The sequence below is a fragment of the Zingiber officinale genome, chromosome 8B (assembly GCF_018446385.1).
Source record: "Zingiber officinale cultivar Zhangliang chromosome 8B, Zo_v1.1, whole genome shotgun sequence".
Classification (NCBI taxonomy): domain Eukaryota; kingdom Viridiplantae; phylum Streptophyta; class Magnoliopsida; order Zingiberales; family Zingiberaceae; genus Zingiber; species Zingiber officinale.
Genome location: NC_056001.1, coordinates 30,117,309 through 30,130,892, shown reverse-complemented (window position 1 = coordinate 30,130,892; position 13,584 = coordinate 30,117,309). Strand labels below are relative to the sequence as shown.

Here is a 13,584-nt window from a genome sequence, read left to right as displayed (position 1 = left end):
TCTTTGTTTCCACTCCATAGTCAAATATAATAGACACTAATTTACCTAATTGCCCCTGATATTTTCAGGTATAAAAACTCCAAAAATAAGTATAATTTTTCTGAAATTCAGCACATTAAACTAGAATTCAGTATATTTTCTATCAAATTGGGCACGACTCTTTTTCCACTTCAATTAGATGAAAAATATACTAAATTTTCTTTAAATGATACTCAATTGGATAGAAAATATACTAGATTTTCTTTAAATTGTGCTGAATTTAGAAGAAATTATATTAAGTAGGAAAAAAGTCATGTTTAATTTGATAGAAAATATACTAAAATTTAATTTAAAGTGTCGAATTTAAAAAGAATTATACTTATTTTTAGATTTTTTATACCTAAAAAATATGAGGGGTCAATTTTGATAGAAATATATTGAATTCTAGTTTAAAGTGCTGAATTTAAGAGGAATTATAATTATTTTTGGACTTTTTGTATCTAAAAAAATCTGAAGGGTAATTAGATAATGATATTTGCATGAGGGAGTTGAAACAAATGAAACTTTGCAGGTAGAGAGTGAAAATAAAGTTTTTTAGACATAAAGACTGCATGCAAAATTAAAATTATGATTAAAAATTTTTCTCTAATCATTTTTATCGTAATAAATATTCGAAATTCAGATTTAATTTGGTTCGTCTGATCAAAATTAAACGAATCAGATTGATGTTATCGGGAAGTAATTTAAGACAATAAGAAGGGCAATGAAGGGAACTTCAAAAGGGCAATTAAACTAATGCAGGGAAAACACACTTTCTCCATATAAATTCTTAATTATCAAAAGAAAAGACATCGATGAGCCTCTCCGACGAACTTTCTCCGATCTCCTCCGACGAGCTTTCTCGGTACCTCAAGCACAGGAGAAACCCACGAGCAGTCTCTCGCCTCTCCCTCAAGCTCGGACGCTTCCCCTCCACCTTCCTCTGCGACGGCTTTCTCCGAGCTTACGCATCCCTCTCCATGCCCGCCTACGCACGCGATCTGTTCGACGAAATGCCTCAGCCAAATGTAACCGTGGCTTCGCTGAAGGAACTCCTGGCCGGAAGGGTGGTCCATGGCTACGACGGCCAGCTTCCTCTCGCCAGCCACCTCGGAACCGTGATCGCGGGCTGCTCTCGCGCCAGGGACTTGAGATCTGGGCAGCAAACGCACTGCGCCGCGGTCAAGCTCGGCGTCGAGAGAGACCGTTTCGTGTCGAGCACGCTGATCGCCATGTACGGCAAGTGCGGGAAGCTTAACGAATCATTCAGCACCTTCCTCCAAACTCCCCAAAAGGACACAGTCATCTGCACCTCCATCATCACCTCTCTGGCTACCAGTCGCGGCGATCAGACGCGAGAAGCTGCCCTTACAGTCTTCAGGGACATGATCGGCGATCGAATCTGGCCGGTCGACAGAACATTCGTCAGTCTGATCAAGCTTTTCGACGCACCCGAAAGGCTCCGCCAAGGCAAGCAAGTTCACGGATGCGTTCTGAAGCTCGGCGTCCAGGTCGACGATCAACTGGGCAGCGCTCTGATATCGATGTACGGAAGGTGCGGCAGCGTCGGCGAAGCAGTAAGGCTCTCCGCCAGGGTGAACATGGATGCGGTTTCATGGACGTCGCTGCTCGTCGCCTACACCCAAAATGGCTACGATCTCCGCGCGATAGATCTCTTCAGAAGCATGATCGGAAGCAATGTGGTCGTCGACCGCTTCATGGTTGCGAGCGCCATTGGAGCTTGTTCAGGCATGGAAAAACTCAGATTGGGAGAGGAGATTCATGGCTATGCTCTGAGACAGGGATTCTTAGCAGATGTATCAGTTTGCAATGCCTTGATCACACTTTATGGAAGGTGCAATCTTATCGAAAAGGCTGAGAGATTGTTCAAGATGTTGAGGGTGAAAGATATGATCTCTTGGACTGCATTGCTGACTTGTTATGGTCAGAACGGATGTGGAGAAGAAGCAATAGTCTTGTTTAGGGAGATGCTCCGGCGAGGAATCGGTCCTGCTAAGTATTGCATTTCGGGCGCAATTCGAGCATCGTCGACGATAGCGAGTCTTGCTGCTGGCGAACAGTTGCATTGCCGGGCTATGAAGACAGGGAATGGCGACGATCTCTCAGTCCATAACTCTCTTATAGCGATGTATGCTAAGTGTGGGTGTGTAGAACTCGCACGGAGAGTGTTTGAGTTGATGAATTGTAGAGATGTTGTCTCTTGGAACGCCATGATCACAGGGTTTTCGCAACATGGTCGTGAAGGAGAAGCTCTAGAATTGTTTGACAAGATGTCGAAAGAAGGCATTCGACCAGATGACTACACTTTTGTTGGTGTCCTGGTGTCTTGCAGTCGGTTGGGTCTGGTAGCTCATGGATGCAGCTACTTCGGTGCGATGAGTGCGGAACATGGGCTCGAGCCGAAGATGGAGCATTATGCTTGCATGGTTGATCTGTTCGGTCGCGCTGGAAAGCTTCAGGATGCCATGGAGTTGATAAACGCAATGCCGTTCGAGCCTGACCAACTCGTTTGGGAAGCTCTGCTTGCATCGTGCAAGATCCATGGAAATGTCGATCTTGTGAAATCAGTGGCGCAAAGGATCATGGAAATGAGACCAGAAGACCCTTCGCCTTACATCGCGTTATCTACGATGTACGCTTCGACGAGTATGTGGGAAAGAAAGGCTTTTGTTCAAGCTATGATGAAGGATGCAAGGGTCAGGAAAGACCCAGGGAAGAGTTGGATCGAAAGCCAGCAAGTATCAGACCACAGTCACCATTCAGTTTATTCGTTGCAAATGGTAGGAATTTAACAAAAGATCAAAAAATTTATTTATTATTTATTATTATTTTTCTAATGATTTTAATTGAAACATCACCCATGCAATTACCATGAAAGCCACCAGCATTGAATTTAAGCACCCCTAAATTAAGCAGTCTGCACATAAAACACAATTTGGCGATTCTTCAAGTCCAAGAGAAGATGGCGATAAAAGGTCCTGTACAATTTCTATCACTATCACATTTGCAAGGAGAACTAAGGCAGGCAATCAAAACTGAGCTCCCTCGACGAAACCACAGTTGCAACTCTACCAACGTTCTTGCATGAATGTTAACATTATTCTATTTGAACATAGAAGTTGAAGTGAGAGGAGTGAAACTATCTCTGTTTTACCCAAACCTACGACTGATTTGTGATCCAGGATTCAAGTGTAGTGTGCCATCAGGTATCTCTGTGTTCAAACATAATGGAGAGAAATGAAATCACTTGAGTGGTATCGAGAGATTTGTATCTTTAGGTGTATCATCCTGGCACGGACTCAGAACTATCAGGTCTGCTCTGACCTCCCCGAGTACCAGTATCGGTAATAGGCATGGACCTCTGAGCAAATTCAAGCAGCATCTCGCGCTGATGTTCGTTTGTGTGAGGAAGACTTGCACGCAACAGCTCGACAGGCATCTCTCTGCTAATGGCTATGGTTGCTTCAGGTCCTGCCATTGAAATACCAGATGCTTGGACAAGCAGCATTCGCATTATACTGTCATATTTGCTCAGGCAATAGTGGGTTAGAAGCCCAAAGAAAGCATCAAAAGATGCCTGCCACAGAGTTCGATTGGCGAAACTGTAGTTGCTTGTGACGTGGGGTTCTGTTAGAAGTTCTGTAGCTCTATTGAGAACAGACTTTATAATTATGCTGGCTCCATCACCAGTAGAACTTCCAATAGGACGCAGAGGTGGTTGTTCAGATGAACATACCACTGCAGCCAGGCAAGCACCAAGAGCGCTAAGTTCCATATTGCGCACACATGAAGACACAGTCTTGGAAAGGTTGATGGTTGTCTCTGCTGCACTAGGATCTGAAGGTAGACCGCCAAATAAAAGCCTAAGGTGGCGGAAAATGGCCATGCAGACTACTCTTGTCAGATGACTTCCAGGAGGCAGAAGGTGAAGATAGCGTGATATGAGCTTTCGACCCTTCGGAAGAGAAATGATACGTAGGAAAACACGGTCATCCTTTGGGGCAAACACAACTGAGTTATCAGATTTACCAGGACCAAATGGATCAACAAGCTGGAGTGATGCAGCAATGACATCAAGAAGAACCTGTCTTCTCCGCTTCAGTTGCAACCCACCGTCCTGTGGTTGGTTATTCTGTAGAACTCGATCAATATCATCCACATCCAGAAGAAGGCTAATACAATCTTCAACAGTGATCCTAGCAGCCAACATAGGCTCCTGTTCAAGAGGCTTCATAGAGGGTTTCTGATCATCACCTGATGCAGATGGCGTCTCAACCTCAAGGAGAGGACGAGGCCTGCGAATGGAAGAGAATGAAACTCTTCCAAGTCCATCAACCTGAACATGAGATTCATTATTAGAACGTGACCGTGATGGAGGATCCTTTATTGCTGTTGGACAAAATGGTTGCTTTAATCTTAAATTAGATGATTTTTTTGCAAGACATGCTTGATGGTAATAATCATCCAAATAAGGATCAGTAATATGTGTCACTGCATGCTGCATTTTCAGAATGCTTTCTATTTCTTGTCCGGACATGTACTTTGATCTAAATTGAAAACCACTGTCACTCTTCAAGCTGCCAGTTTCCGATCGTTGTGACAATCGCATATTCTGTTTTCCTCTGTGAGATGATTTTAATCTATGCTCTCTAAAATTAGGCATTCCACTAACTGACTCAAAGTTGTTTGTCATCATCTGAGGATGATAATACCGGTTGCATAAATTAGGTTGCAGGTGAGAGTAATGGGTGAGGGATTGCCGGAGCAATCTCTGCTGTTGTAGCTGTGACAGAAACTGTGGTGAAATTAAACCACCTTGTGGAGGTAACTGTTGTGAAAATAAGTCAGGCAACAGATTGCAGTTCTCCCCGGCAAAGAGGTCAGAATGATTCAACAAGTAATTTCTTGGCAAACTGGCTGATGAAACACCAGAATGTGTAAACTGCATACTTGGATTATAGTGAAGACCATGACGCAATCCTCCCAACTGATTTTGAGGACCAGAATAAGGAATTGGAGTAGATATCTGCTCTGCAATACCCACTGATGGTAAGCTTGAATGGCGTGTTAGAGGAAGGCTTTGTCCCCCAGGTGGTGGGTAGGAAGTGAAAGATGACTTGGGCACATTGATTGATTCAATAGAGTGATGATGCTGCAGTTGGTGAGGATGAGAAGATGTACGGTACAGGGACTTTAGTTCATCAAATTGAGATGGAGTAGCATGTGGTTGTGACGACCACCGTTTGCTTTCTTGCATATCTTCAGCATCAAATATTTGATGATCAATCCAGCTTGGAAAATCAGCTTCTTGTGTCCAGTCCGCATTAGAAGAACCTGAGTAGGTGTTAAGTTTTTGGAAGAAAATTAAAAGGAAAATATAGCCATTTTGAAGTAGGATTAACAGTGTGATAGTTAACAGAGAAGAACAACATAGAAGATTACAAGAAGAAAATAATATGCAATGGCTCAACTTAATATCAAGGTTATATAGAGAATTGAATAAATTGGAAGCGTGGTCAATGATTTAGAAAGGGATCAATTGCTACTAGAACTTTTGTTATGCTTGAAAATTGAGCTAAGTATAAAATGGTAGAATAGAACATCTATTATTTGGATCTGAAGAAGAAGATTAAGTAAAGAGAAAAGTGTATCAAGCAATACCAATCTAATATACATCCATGGAGATTGATACAGGCAGAGGAAGAAGAGAATACTCTTTAAATGTGTATGATAAGAAGGATAAAGGCATTTTCAAAATGGATGTAATTTATATACTGAAAATAATAGATGAAGTTTCGAGAAAATAAGGTAATATGACAAAAAAACGACTCAAGGATATTCTAATTGAACATAGGAATTAGTAAAAGAATTTGGATACTAATTTTTACATCTGTCGACAGATAGAACTAAGAGAAAAATTTGTTCTAAGTATAACAAAGAAGTTCATCTGATATCTGCAACCACAAGATCGTAGAGATGAGCCTTTATTTACACTTAGAATAATAATATAAAAAGAAAAATCATTTGTTACACACTTGGTTACTAATAATATAAAAAGAGATGTCTAGGAATTCTCTCATAGGCTCATAGCCTTTTCTAAGTGGACAAAAAATTGCGTGCAAATTCTTCTTGTTCTCTCAATATTTCTCCATTAGTAGTTTTATTTTTTTTTTAAAAAAAAAAAACAGAATTTATAGTTGATGTTCTAAGCATAGACTAAATTTATTATTCAATATTTTTTGACCTCTTAGTATTTTATCAATGACCTTTTCCAAAAGAATCATAGTATAACTCACTGATTCAATCACTTATAATTAAACAAAAATTGTTCATCACCTTTCCTTCAAATCAATTGGCACTAAAAAAAAATTTACTCTCATTCACCAGGAATTTTTTATCTAACTTTGATTAGTCACTTAATCCAATATCCCCCTAAACTCTTGCAGACTTCAACTGTAATATCATCAGGACTTGCACTTCTATACATTCTTTATTTTCTTTAAATCTTCTTTAATCACATGATATCTCTATTATGAATATATCTATGACTCTGATACAATATATTTAATCTCCAAACACACACACACACACAGATATATATATATATATATATATATATATTGTAAAATAATCTATCATTCCTTAATTATTTTACCATTGAAAGAGTTAGTCAACTACTTTTAATATAAATTGAATCATGTTTCCTTTAGAGCATGTACATAATAGATCAAACGATCACCCACCTATGCACCTTGATATCTTGAATTGGATTAGGCTTCCTTCACATTTCGATCTTTATCAAGTACACAGTTTATATTGCCTAAATCTTTATACTCTCTTTTCCTACCATTAGCAATTTGGCAGACTTCTAGAAATTTTTAACACTTCCTTGTATCACTTCTAGTTCTCCTTAATATATGATCTCACTCTTCTCAACTGAAAATTCATGCTTTTATGATTGACTCAATTTTCAAATGATATATCATATTTCCCACTTCCAATTGTGACCATATATCTTACTATTAGCATGAGAAACAATTGAGTTTTGCAACATTTAACATTATACCAAGAGTTTAGTACATCAATGCTAACAAAACCAGAAAAAGGTGGCAAACAGGGGAGGGAATGCAAAACGCATACACCAAAAACATACAAAATGAGTGTTGGTTGGAAATATCCAAGTCATTTTTTTTCCTCAAATCTTGACGGTTGCAACATCATTCTTTTATGTCACTTAAATCATTAGATATTACTCTCTAAAAGTTCCTCATGGGTGAGAAATGCAAACAAAAACAACATAATGTCAACAGCAAACACATAAAGATTAGTTTGCAATAGATCACATTATCACTTACTTTCTCTAGAAAAAGACCCTCTATCACCAATAACACCAACACTCCTTGGTTCATTGACGACTCTGTTCAGCTGAGAACACAAAGATAGGCAGTCAACAAAGAGCAGATGCAAGAAAAAAAAATGATAACAATTTATTGCATATCATACAACAGACAATATCAGAGGGCTCCAGAAGCATACAAACCACTGTTATAACTTAGTCTGCCACTAATCAGAGAACATAAGCAAAAAAAGAACCCATCATTGACAAAAAGGCACAAGGATAATATTGAAGCATCTAAAAGAACATAAGAAACCAAAATCTAGATAAGCAGACAAAAACAAGTAGTCTAATGTTCTGTAGGTGTGAATTGTAGGCTAAACCATGCATGACTATATATTAGGTGAAGAATGCCTACAATTACAAGAACACAAATACATCACAACCTCAATACAAACTAAGAGAGGGAAATTGTATGAATAGAATAAAGAGAAGAATTAAAAAAAAAAAACTGAAAAATAAGATGTATCCTTAGGGAAAACATGATTCACATCGCAACTACCACAACGTTCAACCTATAATTAGAGGCCAAAGGGTTCTACAAAGTCTAACATTGCATAATGTCCTAACATGTGCAGTGTATTCGTACTCATCCCAAATTAGCCTAAGGTGAGTCATTTGGTGCAATACTATTATTCTTGTTCTGATTACATCACTGCGAAATTTTGCATATGACTTCTGACCTTCCTTATGCTTGTTGCATATATACTATTCTATATTTTCTATTTATGAACGATGTTTCGTTGTAGATTTTGTTACAATTTTAATTATATGATCTTGTTGAGATGTATATTTTGTTACTAATGTGTTTGTAATAATCATCTTTGCTTGTCAATAATATTATGTGAAAATATATTGCAAGTGTTATCCAGTGTCTCAACAACATGATCCGATAAACAAAAGCTAGCACAGAGGTTGTGCCAATGAAATTGTATGCAACCAAAACAAGCTCACTTGCTGAGTGGCATTATAACACTTTGTTGTTTATGGATAAGAGTATACAAAATTTAACATTGTATATATTAGAATGTTAGGGTGGATATATGGAGTTACTATAAAGAATAAAATAGAAAAATTAGGTGCAAATCCAATAAATGGAAAAAAAAAACATGATGATAGAATAGATTAGATACAAGGTGAAATGGGTAGATAGACCAAAGATATTATGTCAAGTAATAAAGCACAATTTAATATTTGAATATTACTGGTGGTATAGCTTTGCATAGAACTTAACTGAAGAGAACCAATTCAGATAATAGACCCAAATGGTCGGTGGCAAACTCATCTACTTGATGATGATGACAATGATGATGGAGACAAATGAGATCAACATTAACTTGATAATGAGACAACTTAGGCTGTATCCCCAACTCACAATTTTTCCTGACATCTTTTTCACCCTATCTAGGTAATTTAGTTCCAGATGTACTGGTTGTAAGTTTTAGACTGAAACTAGTAAAGTGTGATTCTGTACTGCTAAGGAACTACCAATTAAATGTGATATTGCCGTCATTTTATACATGCCTTCCTTAAAGCATTCTTCTTCTATTTTCCATATAGCTCAATTATGAACCAAGCATGATAAAAAAGAAAGAGATCTCGACAAACAGTATGAAACAAAATTTAGCCATCTGTTATGAGCACATGAACCTGTATACATTCATATAACACCAACAAAACCTCCTATAGCATTACTATTTATTTCTCCCCTAAAGAACTCAACAGAACTGTCGTGAACTTTGTATCATTATATGGCTTCTGTGAAAAAAATGGCAGTACCTAACTTAAAGTGAAAATACAAGATAATTCTAGTCAAATGAGCATGTATATATTTACCTTTCTAAAAGTTGTTGCCAGGTCATCAATCTCAGACAAGGACCCTAAGCTTTCAATCTGTAGAAATCACAATAAAATTGATTTTAGCTACAAAGGTTTGCAAAAATATTATAAATACGGTTTGCGCAGATAATAACAGTAACTAAAAGATCTGACAAAAATCTGATAACATAGAAAACTTGGTGAACAAAGTTAAGCCAAGGAGCTACAAAATAAAAGAAAGCAATCTCAAGATAAACCAAAAATGAAAAGGTTAGAAACATGAATTAGACAAAGGGAGAAGCAGGTGAAAGGTCAAAGCAAATCAATATTGATAATGAAAGAAACAAAAATAAGAATCTGAAAATTTGCATCACGAATGACAATGCTGAGAAGAAATCTTAAATCACCATGATCATTAAAGGTGTAACTTAACAAATTCTCACATGTAACCTTGCAAAAAAAAATACCTATCTTAGTTTTCTCTGACTACCTGTAGTCATACTCACTATTCAAAATAATCATAAAGTTGATTTCCAACAATATGTAAGGGATAGCATTTATGAAATCATGAGAAATATCAGAAAAAGAAAAGCATATATCTCTTTCCTCATCATTCCATGTGCAATGAGTCCAGTTGCTCAAACTCGTTTTTGGAACATACATATGAGTGTGTCATGTCAGCACGGGTACAGCAGGCATATGTATTGAGCCCAAGTCACTAATAATGTATATGCAAATGCTCATCCTCCACCTAATTATTTTGTATTTGCCAATTTGATTAGCTAGCATCTACCATATTAGTGTTTGCTAAATCCAGCTTGTTAGACTATCGTGATGTTTAACCCCATTTGTTTATTCATACTAAGCAATTCACACAAAAGACAATTGCATAGGTCAAACCACAATGGAATCAAAGTGGTATGTTATTCTCTGGTGATTTCTTGACCAAGTATCTGCATTTTAGGCACCCATATCTAAAATACCTAACCTATCCAAAATCCAAATAAAGAAAATGGTTAAAAGCAATGGTCACAACTCATGGATCATGGTACTTAACACGATCTGATGTTGGCTATCAATTGCACAACGAAACCTGGCATTCCAGCAAGAGATCAGCAGCTACAGCCCAAAGATTTGTGTTCATAAAACTAACTCACCTCTTTATCACCAAGAGAAGGAAACTTGGATTCCTCCTCAAGACCAAGAAAGTCATCATCATACTCCAAACCACCTAACTCAATTTCCTCCACGCCACCCTTATTGAAGAATGCATATTGTGAAGCATCAAACAGAAGACTACTATCTGCACAGAGCATGAAACCAAGTTACAAGTCTATGAACTGCATTGGGTAAGATAAGCTCTTGCTACAACGATAAAAAGGAAAAAAAACGTGAATTCCTACTAACATTTAGGATTGGCAGCAAGAGCGTCAAGAAGAAAGGTACTCAAATAGCAAAAGAAAGAGCATCAAGAACGCCTACCAGCAAAAACTAATTATAAAACAGAGAGGAAATCTCACTGTAAATATTTTGCAAAGTTGCAAAACCCTTAAACCAAAAATTGTCAATAACCCAAGCACAACCTAAGCTTCATATTAACATGAAGCAGCATTCAGACTGCTCCTTGTAAACGAGCATAAATAAATTCAAGCATCGATCTCCAGGTCCATCAGATCTGCTTAGTTCGTAAAATTTATTTCCAGCATACGATAAGAGAAAATTAAATTCCTCGCGAAAAAAAAGGAAGGAGAACTTTAAGGTCCACAGCCATCCCAAGGATACGAAGAAGCAAACACCCACCTGATCCACTGGCGGAGAAGCTCCCGACGGCATCGCTCCTAGGGTTTCCTCCCGCATCGAGCCCCTTCATGGCACCCGGACGCCGAAGGCTAACGCCCTGAAGACCAAAAACAGCAAAAGGTGACGCCGGTCGGCGGAAGCATAAGGACGGGCGAAGGAGTTCCGCCCACCTCCGATCGGAAAAGAAGGATTACGCTTCTTCGCCAGCTGAGATCTGGGAGCGAGGCTGGTCGGTCGAGAGAAGAGCGTGGCGCTCGACCTCGCCCCACAAATAAACGAGCGAGAGAAATAGAGAAGAAAAGGAATAAAAGGTATCGCAGCGTATCAAGGACGGATTGCTGTGGGTGGGTTTAATGTCATTTGATTCCTTTAAGTTTCATAATTTTCACTAAAGACCTTCAGGTTGTATACTTGAGGTACTCTAGTTTTTTTTTAAAATCAAATTTAGCCTTTTAAATCTACTAATTCTTACACTATTATTTTTCTATTACAAGTTGTTGCCTTAACCCCCTCATAACTCTTATTTTCAAAAATCACTTTTCACTCATGTTGATTCAAGTTATGTGTTATATTTTTACTAACACTTGTCAACTTATAGTTGTGTTGTCAAATAAGATTTAATGACAAGATGAATGTCTTGTATGTTTTAGAATTCTATATTGTTTTGAGAACTTTTGAGATTTATGCTTTATCTATAGATGCTGCTTTGTCCTAGTATTATTGCTTATAAGTATACTTTTCAAATCTCAAACATTTGTCGCCTATTTCTTTCCTTAAACTCATTGATTTCGAACAATGTCTTTGTATTGGAATTATAAATACTTACAGCCTATAAGTGTCTCGGTAAAGAGCACTCCAAATTTTAAAAATCATCAAAAGGGGTATATCTTAAAAATATATATATATATATATCAAATAGCCATTCTTCCCATTATTTAGTATTTAGAATTTGTACCATATAAAAACTATAGAAATTACTAAGTAGTTATAATTTATAGAAGTTAATGGGGAGTTACTATAACATATTTAGAATATGTTTAAGATTTAAGATCTCTAAATATTATTATATCAAATAATAATTTATCAACTTAGTCAAAATTATTTAAACTTCATTAAAATCAATTTAAAATAGTCGAAGAAACTATTATGTAGCTCCCTAAATCCTAAATTCGCCATAAATACATTATAACCGTTACTGATAGCTTCTGTACATTATAGAAGTTATTCAATAATTTTTACACAATGTAAATCTTAGATTTTAAATCCTAAACCCACTTTAAACATTTATAGTAGCTACCTGATAGCTTCTATAATACCATTAGATCTAGGGTATTTTTAGAATAAAATTATAGAAGGAGTGTCTATTTAATTATATTTTTTAAAATATATATTCATATGATGTTTCTTGTCCCTTTGGGTTTTGTCATAAACGTTTAATATAAAATGAAGTTCAAATTTGGTGACTTTAACAAAAAAAACAATAATAAATAAATAAATATTAATTTTATCACTTAACAAGTTGATCGCGTGGCCTAATGGATAAGGCGCTCGCCTCCGGAGCGGGAGATTGTGGGTTCGAGTCCCATCGCGATCGAGATGTACGTTCTCTTTCGTTTTTTCGGGTTTTTAATTAAAAAAATCACCTTCTCACTCGTATGATTGCGAGATTAAACCATATTTACGGAAATAATCATCTCTTAAAACTACTTCTATTTTTTCTATTTGCGAGATTAAACCATTTTTCAATTGTGGGTTTTTGGAAGGATAACATGTCGGTGTACATTGGATCTATCAAACAAATCAGTTTTTTCACCGTTTATTTTCTCAATAAATTTTAGTTTTAAAAAAAATAAAAGAGTGCTCCAATAAATTAAATTAATGCTCATCGTATTTTTTTTTATTTTAAACATATCTTTATCTTATTACATACTGATATAACAGTTATATATTAAAGTAATTCTTTTTAAATATTTTATTAAAAACAATAATATATAATATATTTTTATATTAATTTTTTTACAAACTTAATAAAAAATTAGCAAAAATACTTTTAAAATATTATTATAATATTTTTAATTAAATTAATTTATTTTAATACATAGTAAAATATTATTAGTATCTACTATAACAATATTTTCAGTTGAAATAAGGGTATATATAGTTGGTTGAGCTAGAATCGGGGATAAGTTGATGGCCGACGGAGAGGTCGAGTAGGTCAACAGCGAAGTATAAGTTGAATGTCGAATTCGAACTAGGGTAATATTCAGACCACCATGAAAGAAAGTTAGAAGGAGAATTGAGACAAACTCCGACGAAACACATCCGACGCTCAAATCAAACCTCAGAGAGACAAAGGAAAGTAGCAAAAATACAAGACAGCGAAGTCGCATATACCTCTCAATGTTGGATTAAGTAGGAGAGGATTAAGAATAATCTCATTCAATTTATCTGCAAATGCAAGCTGGTTGAGAGATTGTTTGTAGATTTCTTCAACCTTCGTCCGTGGCCAACCTTTATCCTTGCTTCTTCTC

The 13,584-nt window shown here is 36.7% G+C and overlaps 2 protein-coding genes and 1 non-coding gene across 5 annotated transcripts; 2 read left to right on the top strand and 1 right to left on the bottom strand.

Annotated features, from left to right (window-relative positions):
* The first annotated feature begins 828 nt into the window (after positions 1-828).
* LOC122013412 (pentatricopeptide repeat-containing protein At4g13650-like) lies at positions 829-2,857 on the top strand. The gene has a single exon (XM_042569689.1). It carries the CDS (start codon positions 834-836, stop codon positions 2,829-2,831), a length of 1,998 nt encoding a protein of 665 aa, XP_042425623.1. The 5' UTR covers positions 829-833; the 3' UTR covers positions 2,832-2,857.
* Positions 2,858-2,905: 48 nt separating this feature from the next.
* On the bottom strand, positions 2,906-11,367 carry LOC122013411 (protein PAT1 homolog 1-like). 3 transcript variants are annotated; one of them, XM_042569688.1, is made up of 6 exons: positions 11,248-11,367; positions 11,054-11,150; positions 10,411-10,556; positions 9,272-9,328; positions 7,395-7,464; positions 2,906-5,373 (listed from the first exon to the last, which is right to left on the bottom strand). In XM_042569688.1, the coding sequence occupies exons 2-6, from the start codon at positions 11,121-11,123 to the stop codon at positions 3,323-3,325; spliced, it is 2,394 nt and encodes a 797-aa protein (XP_042425622.1). In that variant the 5' UTR covers positions 11,124-11,150; positions 11,248-11,367; the 3' UTR covers positions 2,906-3,322. The 3 variants fall into 3 exon arrangements, with proteins under 3 accessions (XP_042425622.1, XP_042425620.1, XP_042425621.1); XM_042569686.1 differs by having other exon boundaries at positions 11,224-11,366; XM_042569687.1 differs by having other exon boundaries at positions 11,054-11,350.
* A 1,207-nt stretch (positions 11,368-12,574) lies between these two features.
* On the top strand, positions 12,575-12,647 carry TRNAR-CCG. The gene has a single exon. It is a non-coding gene; the product is annotated as a tRNA-Arg (tRNA).
* Positions 12,648-13,584: the final 937 nt, after the last annotated feature.

Excerpts from the sequence above, each read along its gene's own strand:
- LOC122013412 (XM_042569689.1), top strand. The coding sequence starts at position 834 with ATGAGCCTCTCCGACGAACTTTCTCCGATCTCCTCCGACGAGCTTTCT.
- LOC122013411 (XM_042569688.1), bottom strand. The coding sequence starts at position 11,123 with ATGAAGGGGCTCGATGCGGGAGGAAACCCTAGGAGCGATGCCGTCGGG. Across the intron at positions 7,465-9,271 it reads TGGCAACAACTTTTAGAAAG|CTGAACAGAGTCGTCAATGA; the intron begins GTAAATATATAC and ends TTGTGTTCTCAG. Across the intron at positions 5,374-7,394 it reads AGGGTCTTTTTCTAGAGAAA|GTTCTTCTAATGCGGACTGG; the intron begins GTAAGTGATAAT and ends ACACCTACTCAG.